The sequence below is a fragment of the Gopherus evgoodei genome, chromosome 16 (assembly GCF_007399415.2).
Source record: "Gopherus evgoodei ecotype Sinaloan lineage chromosome 16, rGopEvg1_v1.p, whole genome shotgun sequence".
Lineage (NCBI taxonomy): Eukaryota > Metazoa > Chordata > Testudines > Testudinidae > Gopherus > Gopherus evgoodei.
In genome coordinates, this window is record NC_044337.1 from 25,737,349 (window position 1) to 25,756,338 (window position 18,990).

Consider the following 18,990-nt stretch of genomic DNA (forward strand, 5'->3'; position numbering starts at 1 on the left):
TGATTTTGGAGACTACCCATAGGTGCCCTTTCTTTCAGACTCCATTGTACTGGTGCCTTGACCCCTTTACCCCTGGGAATTATTGCACTGTCCATTAAGAGCTATCCCCAAATATCTAGTCTAGATCTTTCCTTCCTTAGCTTCAGGCCATTGCTCATTGTCCTACCATCTTAGTAGAGGACAAGAATAATTTACAAGATGCTGAGATCCAAATAAGATGTTGTTGTATAAAACCAGGAATGGATAAATCTGTCACCTTAGAGTCTAAGGTGCCACAAGTACTCCTGTTCTTTTTATGGATCCAGACTAATACGGCTGCTACTCTGAAACCTGTCTGGTTTGGTTACCCAGGGCCTGCCCCAAAGCCTAATGTTGTCAATGGGAGTCTTTCCATCTATTTAAATAACAGATTGGGGTTGTATCATACACCCATATTTCCTACCTGAGTATAGACAACTTGCTGTACATGCACATACATACAGGGTGTGTTATACATGCAGTACGGCATGAGGAATACACACAGCTGGCTTGCAAAATAGACTTAAAGAAGTGATGTAATTTCCCTGAGTTTTCTGAGATAAGTGTCTCTCTGCCAGTCACAAGTGGGAATGCTAAGAAAAGGCACAAAAGCAATATTGAAATGTCAGAGACTCGAAGGAAACTGAACGCTGAGCATGGCATTCCAATTGTGAAATTTGTGTAGCACTGGCAAAAGCAGTGACTTTGTGTCTGCGAGGTCAGTGGCTCTCAAACTTTCCAAATGACTATATCCCTCTCAGGGCTCTGATTTGTCTTGCATATCCCAATTTACACCTCACTTAAAAACTACCTGTTTACAAAATCAGACATACCAATACAAAAGTGTCACAGCTCACTATTCCTGAACCATTGCTTATGTTCTCATTTTTACCGTGTAATTATAAAATAAATAGCTTGGAATATAAATACTGTATTTACATTTCAGCGTGTAGTACATAGAGCAGTATAAACCAGTCATTGTCTGTATGAAATTTGAGTTTGTACTGACTTGACTAGTGCTTTTTGTGTAGCCTGTTGTAAAATTGGCAAATATCTAGATGAGCTGATGTACCCTCTGGAAGACCTCTGCGTAGCCCTGGTTGAGAACCACTATACTAGTGCTGCCTGAGTAGTTCGCTCTAACACTAAGAAAGTCCTGCAGCAGGTCAGGGCAGGACAGAGGGATTAACGTAAAAGATACAAAAAAATAATCCAGACTGGGCATTTTGCCACCTAGAGTCATTTTGCCACCAAATATTGCCACCTAGAGTCATAACATTTAATTTAGTAACTTCTGTCACACACAGCTCACTCACCACACAGACACTTCCAGAAGCTGCACTTCCTGCCAGTTTTAAAGTTGTAGGAGATAAACTTGAGTTACAGGAAAAATATAGATGATGGCCAAGTTATGGATTGGAACTCAGCATTTACTTGTCTTACTTTTTATAAAAAGATTCCTGAGAATTATTCCAACCCTCCTGGGTGGGTAACTATCACAGTTCAGTTTTTACCAAAGCTGCAGTACTTGAATTGGAATAAAATGAGTGATCCCGTACCCCGTCCTGCTCCACAGAGCGATGGTGCCCACCCTGCAAAAAGAGAGATTCGGGTGTCTCAGTTTCTTCTAATCAGTTTATTGATGTTAAGGCCAGAAGGGACCTTGATGATCACCTGTTCTGAGCTCCTGCATTGCACAGGCCAGAGAACTTCACCCTGTAATTCCTTCTAGTGAGGGAACCCTCCTTCCCGGGTACACAAGTAACTGTTCCCAGGCCTAGCATTTTGTTGGTGGGCTGATTAGCCCACCTTTTACAAAGACATTTCCATTCTCTCAGCTCTGCTTCTGGTATTCCACTAGCAGCAGTGAAACGGGATAGGTGACACAAGGGCCTTGCCTCACTCCCTAAAAACTCGAGTCCTGCCATGAGTAACTGACAAACAACGAAATCTGCAGAGAGCATGTTATAGTTTTACAAAATCGGGCCTGAGCCCTCCGATGTGGATGTTTGTGATTCAGTTTCCCAGTATTTGGGAAATATTCATGCCTTTGACACCCCCCCCCAATACTACGAGACTCTGTTCTACTTCCCACAGCTGCCACTGGGGACCCCCTTCCATTTCTGCCTCCCCTTTAGTGGTCCTCTGGAAGAAAAAACCCAGTGGCTTTCAATGCAGAGTCCCCTTGTGATGTCTCTGAGAGCAGCTGATTGGCCTGGCCCCTGGCTCTTGAATTACAGTGGGGAGGAGCCTACTCCCCATCAAATTCCCAGGAAAGATTTTCTAGAGAACGAGCAACCCTGCCTACCCTCCATTCTGAGCCAGGGGAGCAGCATCAGACAGTGAGATGAGTGAGTTAATATGTCATGCTTTGATCCCCACTCAAGCGTTTGCAGCTCTGGTCTCAGCAGAGATCAGGCTCCAAGCCTACTAGTGTTTGCAAGTCCAGAAGACATGGGATTCCTCTTTGCTTTATCTATTCATCCTGCTTTGAAAATCCTGCACTGCTGATGTGCCATGTCTGGCTCCCAGGCTCGAGACACGTACAAATCATTGCTAGTAGTCATTGGAACCACTCATCTATTTCAGAGAAAATATCTAAGAAAAACAGTGATTATCATTCCATTAAATGTACAAGCAACATGGATATTTGCTTCAGTTTTATGGGGAAAATATATTATTCTCAGTCTAACTTGGGGCAGTTTCTAGCCTTGATCTTTGCTTTGAGACCCACATCCTCCATGTTGTTAAAATTTTGTATTTCCATGTCAGGAATGTAGTGAGGCAAAGGTCACGGCTGCCTCAGCAGGATGTGCAGCTCTCAAGCCGTTTTTAGAGCTGGGTTTTATTTAGTGCCCTCAGCTTCGTCACTCCATGAACCTCAATGTGCAGGTTTCTGGCTCCTAGCGAATATGGCCACTAGAATGTACTCATCTAGTGTCTGTGGGTTCCCTAGTGCTTTTCAGATAGGATGGTCTCTCTATGTGAAACTCATTCAGGAATACTCAGGCCTTACTCAGACAAATTCCCGTTGAAATCATCAGTCCCTAGTCTTCAGTACACTCGTGTTTCTGTCTTCATCCACTTTCTGCCAAACAACAGCATTGTGGATGGGTCTCTCCTGTTCTCCCATGCTACGTGTTAGCATCACAGCGCACAGGCAGTGGTTGCCAGCTGTCAGCTGGCTTCATTTGACATTTACTTCTGACACTGATGCACACATCCTCCCCAGCCAGAGTCTCCTTGTGTGTCATGATCAAATCAACAAGGCCCAACAGGCTATCAGGGAAGCATAATGATGTGCGTTTGAGTTCAGCCTTACTTCCCCACGATACACACAGTAGCATCTCCAGCAGATGAGAAGCATTTTTTCATCGACAAAGAACCCCAAGCCCCAGCCCACTCCATCCCCACAAAATGAATGTCACAAGACATTTTTCCTTCCATTTTTTAAAATAGTGAAAGCCCAATGCTCCCCATTCCCTCTGTGAGTGCACATGATTTCACATAGCTCTGGATGAGTGCACCTTCTCCATTCAAATATTTATCCACTGGCCACAAAAATAACTCTTCAATGAGCAACATGAGCCTTCACAAACCTTCCCATCGAAACATCAGTCTGGAAAGTTAATGATGCCACAGTTATTGAAATGACAGAAATGCTCTTTAATCGTTATACAAAAGCCACCTCTTGAACTGAAATACATGGTAGGTGCATGTGAATCAGCTCCTAAAATGAATTAAAAGTATAACTTATTAATTCCCAAAATACAATATTTGAACGTATCAAAATTATAGTTTTTAAATTTAAAGATCTACAGAATAGTATATTAATGTTTTTTTAATGAAAATCAATGGTCTAGTGAAATTCATATAAAATAGACCTATTTGACTGCTGTGAATGATAAATTTTGGCCACAGATATTGATGTGGACACAGAAGTTATTTCAATGAGGACAAAAATATGCACTTACTCATAAACCTTTGGCATGGCAGTTGGGCTTTCTCACTACTAACCACTAATGCACACTACAAATATATTTATGCTATAAATGCTCATACACAGAGTCTAATATATACTTACATGGACCCATGCCTACACACATTCACAGAAGCACATGTACAGGCCACACATAAAATCATAAAATCATAGGACTGGAAGCGACCTTGAGCGGTCATCTAGTCCAGTCCCCAGTAGGCAATTCATTCCAGTGTTTAACCACCCTGACAGTTAGGAAATTTTTCCCAATGTCCAACCTAAACCTTCCTTGCTTCAATTTAAGCCCATTGCTTCTTGTCCTGTCCTCAGAGGTTAAGAAAAACAAATTTCTTCCTCCTCCTTGTAACAACTTTTTATATACTTGAAAACTGTTATGTCCCCTCTCAGTCTTTATCATGCACTTGAAAACTGTTATCATGTCCCTCCCCCCACCTTACTCTTCTCTTTTCCAGACTAAACCAACCCAGTTTTTTCAGTCTTCCCTCATAGGTCATGTTTTCTAGACCATTAATCATTGTTGTTGCTCTTCTCTGGACTTTCTCCAATTTGTCCACCTCTTTCCTGAAATGTAGTGCCCAGAACTGGACACAATACTCCAGCAGAGGCCTAATCAGCGCAGAGTAGAGCGGAAAAATTACTTCTCTTGTCTTGCTTCCAGTACTCCAGCTAATACATCTCAGAACGATGTTTGATTTTTTTTGCAACAGTGTTACACTGTTGACTCATATTTAGCTTGTGGTCCACTATGACCTTCAGATCCCTTTCTGCAGCACTCCTTCCTAGGCAGTCATATCCCATTTTGTATGTGTGCAACTGATTGTTCTTTCCTAAGTGGAGTATTTTGCATTTGTCCTTTTCGAATTTCATCCTGTTTATTTCAGACCATTTCTCCAGTTTGTCCAGATCATTTTGAATTTTAATTCTATCCTCTAAAGCATTTGCAATCCTTCCCGGCTTGGTATCATCCACAAACTTTATAAGTGTACTCTCTATGCCATTATCTAAATCATTGATGAAGATATTGAACAGAACCGAACCCAGAACTGATCCTTTCAGGACCCCACTCATTACATCCTTCCAGCATGACTGTGAACTGTGTGAACCACTGATAGCTACTCTCTGGAAATGGTTTTCCAATCAGTTATACACCCACCTTATAGTAGCTCCATCTAGGTTGCATTTCCCTAGTTTGTTTATGAGAAGGTCATGCGAGACAGTATCAAAAGCTTTACTAAAGTCAAGATATATCACGTCTACTACTTCCCTCCTATCCATAAGGCTTGTTACCCTGTCAAAGAAAGCTATCAGGTTTGTTTGACATGATTGTTCTTGACAAACTATGCTGACTGCTACTTATTACCTTATTATCTTCTAGATGTTTGCAAATTGATTGCTTAATTATTTGCTCCATTATCTTTCCGGGTACAGAAGTTAAACTGACTGGTCTGTAATTCCAAGAGTTGTCCTTATTTCCCTTTTTATAGATGGGCACTATAAATTTGCCCTTTTCCAGTTTTCTGGAATCTCTCCCATCTTCCATGACTTTTCAAAGATAATCGCTAATGGCTCAGATATCTCCTCAGTCAGCCCCTTGAGTATTCTGGGATGCATTTCATCAAGCCCTGGTGACTTGAACACATCTAACTTGTCTAAGTAATTTCTAACTTGTTCTTTCCCTATATCTGATCCTACCTCATTTTCACTGGCATTTACTACGTTAAATATCCAATCACCACCAACCTTCTTGGTGAAAACCGAAACAAAGAAGCCATTAAGCACCTCTGCCATTTCCACATTTCCTGTTACTGTTTTTTCCCCCTCATTGAGTAAGGGGTCTATCCTGTCATTGGTCTTCCTCTTGCTTCTAATGTATTTGTAGATGTGTAGTGCAGTGAGAGAGATTATTGGGGGGTTTCATAATATGCAGAAACAAGTAATATGTTAAAGGTTACCTCTGGGGCTGCAAAAATATTATAAACAACCAATTTTACACTACATAGATTTGATTAAAAGAACTTTTATATTTTTAATAACATTTATATTTAAAATTTCTTCCTTTTGCAACCTTAGAGGTAATCACAGTTTTTAAAGTCATATAATGTACAGCATAGAATAATCAACAGGGCCTGATTCTGCAAATGTTTAAGGACACTCACATGAGTAGTCCCATTGACTTCAGTTACAGTTACATGCATACTTAAGTGCTTGCTGGATTTTGGCCTGGCATTTATGCACAAGGTCTCATTTAACATGATATCATCTGACTTAGGGTTAATTTTAAGTTTTAAAACAAATGAAGGATAATAGCCGAGTTCATTATCTTAAGGGGATGTATTGTTACTCCATGAATATATCCTTTCAAAAGTCCTATTCTCTTAGCAAACCAAAGAGAATGTTCTGATAGTTTTCGTTTCTTGACAGTTAAAAGTGATGATGAGGATGGAGATGTTAAACCAGCCAAAGGACAAGCAAACCAAGGAAAAGGGAGTGATGATGGAAAAGACCCAAGGAGACCCAAACGACCAAGGACAATACTTACAACACAGCAGAGAAGAGCATTCAAAGCATCCTTTGAAGTGTCTTCAAAGCCATGTAGGAAGGTAGGCTCTTCAGCAGAGACCTGCAAACAATCTGGTTTTCTGCTGGTAGCCCACAGGACACAATGCCAAACTCTGTGGAAGATCCTTACACAAGGGAAATATTTGTTTGTTCAAAAATTTGCTAATAAAACATGAACTGATCATTTACCATTAGAGTCTCAGCAAGCATGTGGCCCCTCCAAAACTGAAGAAGTCACTTTTCCAAGGAGATGAGTGCACATCCCCATTCTGTAATTATTGTTCCAGCTTTGGCCTTACAAAATGTAACCAGGATGTTTAGTCATTTATAGCAGATAGGACTGGAAAAAATATTTGCATCACTGGTAAAACTGGCAGAAAATCACCTCTTTGTGAAAGGCAACATACTTTGCTGTTTCTGCTCAATTTTTTTTGCTGTCTGAAGTGTGTCTTCACCGTGAAAAGCAACCTTTACCTGCATCTATAGAAAATGTGTCACTTGGGATAAGTGTGCTGTGTCTCAGGGTTGTCATTTGCCTTTGTTTGCAGTGACAAATTGTGTTTATTGACCAAAATATCAAAATTTTATTCTTAGCCAAATTTACAAACCAGTTTTTCACAGGTTAAAAATAATAACGACATGATCTCTCTCCTGACCCACCTACTTAGGTGTAAGTTAATTCTTCTTTAAACATTTCCTCCTCTAGGTCAGAGAAACGCTAGCAGCTGAAACAGGACTCAGTGTGCGAGTTGTCCAGGTCTGGTTTCAGAACCAAAGAGCAAAGGTAAGTTGTTTGTCCAGATCTCAAAAGTAAAGCCTGAAGCACATGTACAGTACTCCCAGGAGCAATGGCCGCCATGCACAGCTCTTCCCTTTCACTAAAAGGTCTACGTCACCGAGGTAACCAGGCAGGAATTAGGGTTTATAAAATCGTTTTGTGACATGTGGGCTCCTCACAACTGCATATTTCTGCATGTGCTGCACAAACTGCGTTCATGTAGGAAGGCCCATTTTCAGACATCTGCACCTAGAACAGAGTGCTCCAAGCAATGCTAGATAAGGACTAGTTTGTATATGCAAATGTGGAACTGCAAACCCAAATGTATATGCTCAGGAATGACAGTTGAGCTCCTGATGGGATGTACCGGAATATACACACTCTGTATTGATAGGTTTGACATTTGCACAGAGTTTCCATTCAAAGCCATGAGATTATCCTGTGTTTCCTATTTTATTCAGATGAAGAAACTAGCACGGAGGCATCAGCAGCAGCAGGAGCAGCAAAATTCTCAGCGACTAGGGCAAGGTAAAGCCATGTTTGTGATGGAACCAAGGAGAAGGGAAGAGGCTTTATGGGTTTATTGTAGCGTGTGAGGGAGGGAACATACAGCCATGTGTACATCAATACAGATGATATCTCTTTCTGTCGTGCACAGTGACCTATACTCACAGAGAGAGGTTCTGTTCACACAGACCAGGCCCTCCGGTTACACCTATGTCCTATCATTGGGCCAAACCCTCTGGGTCCCTACTCAAGTCCCTGCAATCCCTTCCCCGTGGTCAAACCTGCAGAGGGATAGGGGTTTGGGGGAGTCCCCATCCGTGGATCCCTCAAACCAGTTTTCCCCTGCCACAGAAAAAGGTGCCACAGCCACACTAAATCTGAGGGATCCACAGGTCATTTGTGAGGTGTGAGGAGCAGGGCCATCCCTACCATACGCAAAGTACGCAGCTGCTTCGGGCACCACCAGACTTGGGGCACTATATTGCCTGGTGCCCTGCGCAGGTGCGTGCTGCTCCAGCCCCTGCCCCACCTCTTCCCCAGACCCCCTGCCCCTGCTCCATCCCAGCCCTGCCCCCACTCCACCCCTTCCCCAAAGCCCCAGCCCTGCTCCAGTCCCTGCCCCACCTCTTCCCCAGGTCCCCCGCCCCCACCCCAACCCCTCCTTTTCCCACCCCTGGTCAGCCCCAGCCCTGCCCCCACTCCACCCCTTCCCCAAAGCCCCAGCCCTGCTCCTCCCCACCCTCGCCTCTGCCCACCCCAGAGGACTGCAACAGGGCCAGGCCTGCACTCACCGGTGGCAGGAAGTGCAGGGACCACCCCATCTGCACCACTGGTAAGTGCTGGGGAGTGGTTCCCCTCAGCCCCCCAAGCCAGTCCTCCCATGAAGGCCTGGGGCCCCACACACACCCCGCAGGGGGGCTGCATAGGGCGCCAGAATAGCTAGGGATGGCCCTGGGAGGAGGCCCTGTGTCTGTGCAGTGGCCCAGTGTCAGGTGGCTCCTTAGCAGCGGCTGCTCAGGCCTCATAGGCAGCAAAGTGTGCACAGATGCTAATACTGTACAGTCTGGAATTGCACTGCTCCTCTGGGAATGCTGCATGGGAACGGAAAGGGGAAGCTGTCTGGACCTCCCAGCCTACTTCTGAGCCATTCCAGTCTCCACATTCTTCCTAGCGCATAATAAAAACTGAGCAAGGGCCTCAGAGCCTAGCTCATGGTCTGTGAGCAGGGTATGGGAGCTGCTGCTGTGCACCATCTAGCTACAGGCAGTGGAAGAAGCTGCCCAGCACACTTGTTCTCAGAGCTGTCCCAGTGACCTACAACAGCCGAGATTGTGGGTAATTTATGTGCATTTACAAAATCTCCAGATTGCAGCCAGTCCTGCTGGCTGTCCATTCCAGTGGGGTTGGAGTGCGCAATAGCAGTGCTAACTGGGCAGCCTTGCTCTCTTTGGATTCTCAGCAGCCTATACTCTGAGCTGCTCACTAGTATAATGAAATGCACGGCTTCATTCCTCTCTAGCACTTTATCACAATTCCTGGTTATTTGCACTGCTGTGGTGTGACAGGCAGCATCAGGGCTCCATTGTGCTGGGCACTGGGGAGGCATTTCTCTGCCCCAAAATGCATACAGTGTAATTGGAGAGAAGACACAACAAGTGATGGAAGATTGAGCAGGAAGTCTAATCATTCTACATCAGCCTCATCAGAGTCAGGGTCAGGGGTTTGGGAGGCACCTCTGATTCCAGGGAGCCATTTGCAGCATTCATTCTGTCCTCCTGTTCCAGGAGCTAGGAATCTCTGAGCAAGAGATGAAAAAAGATGCCCTTTCTGATTGTACCAGACCCTGTCATTAAGGGTCCAAGTTTTTACTTTTTCTGCATCCACAATCAAGACCGGCTTTTCCAAGGAGCTGGGTGGGAAACCTGGCCACTGACTTTGCTGCCTAAATGAGAATTGAGCTGTTTTGGAAATCTGGCTCTAACTGACCCGCAAGATAAATGCTCCCCTTAACACTGGGATCTCCTGCTGGCTGAGTTGTAGCTGAGTATGTGGTATTTGGGGAGCAGCGATCTGGTGAATGCCTAACTCTGCCTGGTCTCTCACATTCACCCCCCAGCAGACAGATATTTCCAAGCACTGCTGGTTTCTGAACTCTGGGCACAAAAAGAACGACTTGGCCATCTCACTGGGTGCTCTGGGCTTTCCTGTAGTTCCTTTAAAATCTAACTGAAATGGGATTTTCTCCCACAAAGTGGGATTGAGCTGCTGATTTTTCCTTGGAAGAGTGATGCTGCAGTAGAAGGACCTGGAGAGCTGGACAGTGTGACAAAACTACAGCTCTCTGGAGGACACATGGTTTCTAGCAAATGGTGATGACTTACTACACTGTCTTTGACTCCTCAGCATTAACACCATCACGCACTGTTTTAGTAATTCCATCTCACTAGTGGCCTCGCATTCCAGTGTAGCACAAAGTGGGCAGTAGGCAGGGTACAAACCCCATGTGCGCTGCTTCCTGGCTAAGCTGCGAATGGATTCTGCTGTTTGTTTTGCAGAAGTAATGTCCAACCGAATGGAAGGGATGATGACATCTTACACACCACTTGCACCACCACAGCAGCAGATTGTAGCAATGGATCAAAGCAGTTATGGCACGGACCCATTCCAGCAAGGTCTTACCCCTCCACAAATGCCAGGAGACCACATGAACCCCTATGGTAAGGCTCTCCACTTACCACCGCCCTGGGAGCAGCACTTATCTGTCTGGCAGTTCAGACTCCAAAGGTTCAGCCTAGTGATTTATTTTTTCAATATTTTTTCTTCAATTTGTGCTGGAGCATATATTGAACCAGCATCGCTTTTATTATTATTTATTTATAGGCACAAAAAATGGGTAGGAGAAAACCTGTTCCAGGCTCTAGACACCCTTAACAAATATTTCAAAATACAATTCTTAGCAATCACTAATCCAGCAATGTTACCTCTCCCCCTGCCCACAACAGAGTCAGCCAAGACTGACCAAACAGAAAATAAACAGCACCAGAACCCCCTCCGCCCACCCTCATGGTCCTTCCATTTCCCCCAAAGCTCAGAGAAAAGCAGGGATTTTGCAGCATGCTCCAACAGAGAGAACTGATCTTGTGGTCCCCAAATGCAAAAATTACCATCTCCATAAATGCCTTCAAATTGTATGCTGACTTGTTAAAGAGCAGCTCTTGTATTGCTGCGAGATGTGCCAGGACAGAATATTCCCCCCCGGACCAGGGGTGGCTCTACACATTTCGCTGCCCCAAGCACGCTTGGCGTGCTGGGGCCTGGAGCCGCCTTTGTCTCAGACTTATATAATACTCTGATCTAAGACAATTACTGGCTTCTACCCATTTCCCACTCACCACATCACATGGCCAAGTGCAACTAAATGGCACCTTTTACATGGTACTGCTAATGCTACACGAATGTAAAAAGTGTCATGGTTAGTACAGGACTATTACAATCTGGCATTTAAATCTGATTTAAGAGGATTTTTCAAACTGTGATAGTGACCTTGTAGCCCATCATGGCTCAGTTATATCACTTTAACTTCTATGAAATATGGGCACATTGGTATTGAGATGGATACACAGCTCTCTCGGTAACACTCACTGGAGTGACATGCATGCAGCAGGAGGAAAGCAGACTCTGCTGTGTGCAGTTGTGTTAGTTGCAGAGAGGTGCATGCACACTGGGCAGTTTGGTAAATGAAACAGAGGAGTCTGCCTTTCAAGTGTATTTCATAAAGAAACTTGAAGCCCAAAGGAACTTTGGAGGGGTCGGGTTTGGTGACTAACATTTTGCTCGGCTTGCTCAATGAGTCCCCACTAGAGAAATGGTCTGTTCCTCAAATCAAACACAAAGAAATACAATGCAACCATTTCAACTGAGTGCCACTGGAGCACTTTCTGGTGCCCTCCCAGGTGGACAATTGACATTTCAGCTGCGAAAGGAGATAAAAGGCAGTATTGTCTCTGTTCCAAAACAAAACTCCATTGCATTTGCAGATAGGACTTTTACTACATTGTGTCTGAGTGAGGAACATTTTTTCCCAAAGAGCCATTTCCAATTGTCAGCACTGGGGGCCTGATCCTGTATTAATTGACTACCCAACCTTTCTGTTGTGGAATGCAAAGTCCCAGCTTTTGAGGAGCATGTGATCCTCCCTCCTCTCTGTTGGTTGTCTGCTCATGTCAATTAAAGAGTTTTTTATGTGCTGGAGACAGCAGCGTAAATGAAGCGCTTGCAGATTTCCTCCTCCTGTGCAGCATCAAAGCCATCAAAACACCTAGAATTTGATCTCCAGTCCCTGTTTAAAGAGCAGAGCCTTGCAGAAAAGTTATTTTATAGTAGCTTAGGAAAAGAAAAGAAAACGTATTAGCTTTTACTTTCACTTGTAACACACTTTGTGCCTCAGAGTGCCTGAGAATCCTGAATCTGTATTTCTCTCTCTGCACAGAATCAAGCTTAATATGTACATTTTGTTTGCAGGAAACGACTCCATTTTTCACGATATCGACAGTGATACCTCTTTGACTAGCTTGAGCGACTGTTTCCTTGCCTCCTCAGAAGTTAACTCCATGCAGGCTAGAGTAGGAAACCCCATTGACAGGCTGTACTCTATGCAGAGCTCGTATTTCGCCTCATGAAAATAATAATAATAAAACAAACAAATAGCTGGCGTATCTTTAGCAAGGGACTTTTTGCAGAGCAGACTCTACAGCCATATGTTGCCCAGCTCTTCCTTCGCAGTAACTCCTGCCGCCTCTGGACTGCCACGAGCGTTTTTAGGAGGCCCATATATTCAATCAATCAATCAACCCACCAGTCCCTCAGCCCTCCTCCCCCATACACATCCTCAGTTATCCAGCTTGGACCAGGCCACGAGAAAAGCATGGGACGAGTGGAACAGCCAGCTCTCCAGCAGCCCTTGGTTTGGTTTGAGCTCCGCATTGTAAAGGAAAGGACGGTGTGAAAAGCGCGACCTTTTTCCTCCTTTCTTTCTTCCTTTCGTTTGGATATTTAACCTTTTTTTTAAAAGCCACTGACACTGACATCAGTCGACCATATGACAAATAAATCAAAGAAATTGGAGCCTCCTCCCCTTTCTTACTGCATGACTCATACTATGTTGTGGATAAATTGCCATTTGAACTGTGAGAAGTTAATGTAAATGTGACGTTCAACATTTGTTTCCTTTCTACACTTTTTCTACATAACCCTCGGTCTGCTCCTTAGTTTATAGCCCTTATACTGTATGATACTTAGAAAAACTGGTTAACAAGAAGCCTTGTGGTGAAGCCAGTGATTTCATAATTGAAAAAGGTCTATGACCCTGGAGAGAAGCTGCATGTTAGGGACAGATGCATTTAGATTAGTATTAATCTTGAATAATTAAAACAAAAGGTGCTTACACGACACAGAGCTTTATTTAATTTTTAATGTGTGAGAATAAACATTTACTTTGATTTGTAAGAAATTCAGTGCCAACTTTCAAGCCTAGCCTGTGATTGGCAACCACGTGTTGTTCATTCTGTTCTGTTTATTTAGGTTTTGCATGAGACATAAATGTGCTACACTCCATTGTCCATCTGGAATAAGTAAAACGTCCTTTAATTAATTTTCTTCCTTTGTCAAGGAAAGCGCAGGATCTAAAATCCTAGCCCAGGCCCTGAGAAGTGTCCTTGAAATGTGCACCAAGTGACAAAGAACACAGAGAGCATGAGGCTCTGTCACGAGCCTGAGCCTGATCTCACTTATGCAAGTTTCACACTGATGGGACTCTATTACCTCCAGTAGTTACTCCAGACCTACGCTAGAAAAATGGGAGGAGACCTGGGCTCATTTTGCAGAGATAAAGAGGACTGTCTCAACAGCCTTTTTGAAGTTTGAGCAGCCATTATAGATTTTTGTAGGGCATAAAACATGATACATAATAATACTGTAGTTATAAATATTGCCTGCAGACAATAATTATCAGGTGGAGAGCCGGACAAATATGGCCATGTCTTAGTGAGGAACAGTTTGGCAAGGTAATAGAAGTAATGATAGGGTGTGTTCAAAAACGAATAAAGGTGAGGCACGTCAGGCCCATTCTTAAATAAATACATTCAAAGCTCTGACCATACCAGCGAAAACCAAGTTCAGCATGCTGGTTAATTTAACTCCTGGTGTGTGATGCATGGTGCGGGCTCAGGGGCTGCAGTCACACGAGACACAGTGCACTATGCAAAAATTCTTAAGCACTCAGAGGTGTCTGACCTATAGCCATGAGGCCCTCCAGGCCACTTTGATGGGCCACAGGCAGCAAAAAATGTAACAGACTCAACAGCCTAGTTACGTTCGCGGCAGTGTATACATGTTCCAGTTTCCTGGGACAGTAGCACTGTCTGCTCAGGATAGGTCCCGATTGTCATGGGAAAAAAGGACCTGCATTGCTCTGTGGCAAATGGTATAACTCATCTTGGACACAGATTTAAGAGGGCAAGAGAGCACTTTTTACATCAATGGTGATTATTAACTCTCCCCACTTCACGAAACATAGGGAAAACAGCCACATTCCATCCAGGGGTGGCAAAGCAAACAAAGGTGTTCATTCCAAACAAGCATAGGTGGAGCTCAGAAACCATTTTACGCCTTTCTTAAAACCCAGCTTCCATGGCCAGGAGAAACACAAGTATTTCCACCTTGGTGAGGTGAGGAAAGGCTCCATTGGAAAAGGAATTCTTCATATCATGCAGGAGGGATGGCACGGCTGGAGGTCTCTCCTCCGCTCTGCTGCCCAAGACAGACAGAAGGGCCCTCTCTCTTAAACACACAAACACACACCTGTGTTACTTCATTCTTTCTATTCCCCTCCAGCCCCCCGATGTTCTGGGCTAACAAAGCTCAAGCCATCCCCTTTCTATTGCATGTAGCTCTCCTACCTCAAACAGGAAGTAGCCCAAATTGCAACCTGCCAGTCTCACAGCAGTCATGGATCAATCACAACTGCACATTCTGGAAAGCCCCTTTTATCTCCTGGGGGGGAAGGAGGGGTGGCTTTACCAGTTAAAGCAGGGGCTTGTGAGCACATTGGATATCTTCTGCCAATTGGGAGGAAAAGGCTTTACTACCTTTTTTCTCACTCAGGCACCACCAATTTTTTCCCTTATACTGTACCAAAAAACACCCCCGCTCACAATAGCTGGTATCTGAAAGAGCTCAGGTGACCTGGATATTTACATTGCATTACAGGCCAGAATTTGAGCATTTCTCATGTGGTACATTGGAAACATTTGTAATTACCCGCGTCACAGGATTAATCCAACCCCCAGCAAATATCGCTTTTCTCAGAGCAGGAGTGTCTTCACAAGCTCCAGCCTCTGATGTTTGTGGCATCTATACACCATCACAGGATCCCACCAGTCAGACCTCCTCTTCTTACCAGTGCAGCATCAAAGGCCATAATTAGTGAATGCTGAGACTTCCCTGAGCACTGTAATGTGCCCTGCAGTCTGGAGACTCCCCTGCTCCATGTCTACCTCTGGTTCTGGGCTGGATGTTGAAAAAAAATCCACTTCCAAGCAAGGAATCAGCAAGCCCACTTTGGCGCTCAAGTATCAATAACCCTTCTGCTGCTCTTTGGATGGCACCTCGGCATGGATTGCAATGTAGGTAAATGCTCTCGGCTGTGCCTTTGGTGTGTTGAATGGCAATGCTTAGCCCTTTGTTCCCCCATAGTATGCTCTAGTCGGTGCCAAGAACATTGTACATACGATCTCTTGGCCGACATGGCTAACGACATTTCCAGTGCTAGGGTGCAGTGAAGCCAATCAAGAGGGGGATGCACTTTTAAAAGCATGGCCAGTCACTTGCGCAGGCCAGTGATATTTGGCAAAGGCCAAAGTTCATTAAAGCAAAATAAATGTCACTCTTATTTGTAGTACGAATTATCCCACAGGAGCGTGATCATTGTGGTTTTAACCCGGGACCTGCAGTAAAATATTATAAAGCAACCTCTGACCTTTTTGATTTCTGGTTTACTCTTGTATTGTCAAGGGAAATGTCACTGATCAGGTGAAAGTAAAATGTGTAATGGGCCATACAGCAATAATATCTTACACTGAGTCACATTGATAAATTCTTGCCCCAAACTCTTAGCATCTGGACTTACACGGAAACCACAAATGGTGATTGTACATATGGGAGTTTGAAGGGTCGAGGTCATGACAGCAGTTTATTACATGTATCTTACAGTGATAATTCTCTCTAGCAAATTAACCTCTCTCTAGTATAAATACATCAAGTGAGCTCTTCATGGCATTTCAATCATGCTGTTTTGGCTAAAGAAGGAATACTTAGGCTAAAGCAGTGACAAGATGCAATTAACTAAAAGAAGATTGATTAGGTTTGTGTTCACGCAATAATATTTAACGGAAGGTTATCATAATGTGAACATGCTAAATGATAGCTTCCTTGGAAGTCTGTATTGTGCAAATGATCAATTCTGTGCCCAAAAGTGATGCTAGCATACTGCAATATTTTCCTGCCATCAGATGCGGTAACTGATTGATGCAGTATTTAGCCCTTGAACTTACAGACCAGCACATGCTTTAAACCTAGTAACTAGCGTGTTTCCATTTCATAGTGTCACTGCCAATGGAAGAATTCCCCCACAATGTGCAGCTCATCTCAGGCCTATACTAACCACAGTCTCTGTCCGACGCTCAGGAGAGGGACTTACTTTCCAAATCATTGGCTTTATGGTGTTAAATGTGTTTCATGCCCACCAAGTAAAAGATAATTATGGTGCTGTCAGTAAAATAATTTTTGGTTGCCATCCAGGGCCAGCGCCAGGGGTTTTGCCACCCCAAGCGGCGGGGGGAAAAAAAAAGCCATGATCTTGATCAGGAGCACTTTGGCGGCAGCTCCACCACACCACTTTCTTCTTTGGCAGCACTTCGGCAGCAGGTCCTTCCCTCTGAGAGGGAACGAGGGACCCACCGTCAAATTGCCACCGAAGAGCCGGACGTACCACCCCTTCCCCTTGGCCGCCCCAAGCACATGCTGCGCTGGTGCCTGGAGCCGGCCCTGTTGCTATCTCTAAGCTGAAACATGTCCCACAAACCTAGATCTTTTTTCTTCTTCAAATGCCTTGTCACCAAATGTGTCACATTCTAAAGCCCACTTGCCGCTAGCCATGCCCAAGGTGTTAGCTGCAGCATGAACGTGTTTCACTCTGCTCAGTGTGCAGTGTGACTGTTGCCAGCCTCAGGAGAGGGGTTCTCTGAGAAGGCCAGTGTCTGGCCGTCAGCAGCAACGTGTCCACTCTGCAGCACAGTCACTAGTTAGGGAGGCACCTTCAGCTTGGTAATGCCTTGCAGAGTGCTTGATGTAATTCCACGTCCCTTTCCCTACCCGGGGCAGGATTCTTCTCCACCTTTTCTAATGATCAACGATATTTCAAGTCACACCCCTCATTCCGCCCAGAGCCTCATGATCTCTTCTCCTGAGGGCCAGATGTTCCATTCAATGTGTGACATCACCAGAATTTCCATGGTGATGTCATACTAAATAAGACTCCACTACAGGACCTAGGAGAAAGGGATGCTTCATCCGACCACAAGGGTTAGTCACAAGAGCAAAAGGAAAGAGAGGACACATCAGAGATCACATCACAGCCACAGAACTTGGCGCCAGTTCCAGGTACACAATGTTACAAAGTTCCCATGTGCTTTACATCTCTAGAGCCTGAAGTATTTGGGAGGTGTGTTAATGAGCAGCTGTCATTGTGTGTCTAAGTCTCACTTTAGTGTGCCCTCCTCTCCTAGCACAGTGCTGCTGTATGGCACAGAGGGCATGAATAGAACATCCACAGCAACTTGAATTCAGAGCAAGTTAAGTACTTAACCCGCCATTCAGCAAGGTACTTCAATACAGGCTTAACTTTAAGCAAGTTCTTAAACCCTGTTGGCTTCAATGGGATTCAAGCATGTGTAAGTGCTTTTCTGAATGCAGGGAGATGACTCCATGCTTAACTCCCTTGCTGAATCAAGGCCTTACTGAATAACTTGGTAACTGCTAAGGAAAAGCACAGAATCATAGATTGATTTCCTGATTCTACTGCAAGCCTTGCTGATGGTACAGCATGGCTGCTCTTGGGTCTGCCCAATGTTGTTTCATTTAGCAGTGACTGTGAAGGGACTTCCAGCTATTTTGCAGTAGGAACTCTGTTTTTAAGTGGACATCCTTTTTTAGCTGTGTATGGCTGTATTACTTGTATATTTATATAGTCTGTATTTATGTTACCAAAATGTAGTATTTTGTAGCTGTCTGTTACAATTTGTTTAACTTGTACAAAATATGCATATGCTCCCTCATACTTAACCACCTTCCTTTCACAGTAGCTCCCTGCCCCTTGCTCTCTGTGTTGGTAACAAGCCACCAGAATGTGTGTAGATTGGATTTTTTTTATTTAATTACTTGTCATTGTTAAATTATTTATTAGTGTTTTTTAAATTTCATTTCACTGCATTTTTTTCCTGCCACTGTCACCTGGCAGTTAAGGTATATGAGATTCTTATACATTGCGTCTCTGCCCACGAAAAAAAAAGAGATTACATTTCAGTATATTTGTAAATAAAAGCAACCTGTAAACAAGCCAGCCATCTCCTCCGTGTGCAGTTTTTATCTCTTTCGTTGCAGTCGATGTGTGTGCAGCATGCATTGTGTGTATATGTGTGGTGGACAGGGGCACTGTGTTTATGTGCAGTATGTGTGGTGGACAGGGGCACTATGTGTGTGTGTGTGTGCAGTATGTGTGGTGGACAGGGGCACTGTGTGTGTATGTGCAGTATGTGTGGTCAGGAGCGGCGTCAGGGTTTCTGACGCCCTAGGCGGACGGCCATTTCGCCACCCCCCACGGGTCCGGTGGCCCTACCGCAGTCATGCCAGTGGACGGTCCGCTGCTGGAAAGGCTCCGGTGGAGCTGCCGCAGTGATGCCGGTGGGCGGTCCGCTGGTCTAAAGGCTCCGGTGGACCTGCCGCAGGCATGACTATGGTAGGTCCGCCAGAGCCTTTCCAGCAGCGGAACGTCCGCTGGCATGACTGCGGTAGG

General features: G+C 44.5%; 1 protein-coding gene across 1 annotated transcript in view; it reads left to right on the forward strand.

Moving 5' to 3' along the window:
* LMX1B (LIM homeobox transcription factor 1 beta) overlaps positions 1 to 13,798 on the forward strand; it is a 127,094-nt gene extending 113,296 nt beyond the window's left edge. Inside the window, exons 4-8 of the mRNA XM_030535574.1 lie at positions 6,440 to 6,618; positions 7,284 to 7,361; positions 7,817 to 7,883; positions 10,418 to 10,579; positions 12,384 to 13,798. Of these exons, the coding sequence (XP_030391434.1) occupies positions 6,440 to 6,618; positions 7,284 to 7,361; positions 7,817 to 7,883; positions 10,418 to 10,579; positions 12,384 to 12,541 (644 nt within the window). The 3' untranslated portion in view covers positions 12,542 to 13,798. The remainder of the gene's footprint in view (positions 1 to 6,439; positions 6,619 to 7,283; positions 7,362 to 7,816; positions 7,884 to 10,417; positions 10,580 to 12,383) is intronic.
* Positions 13,799 to 18,990: the final 5,192 nt, after the last annotated feature.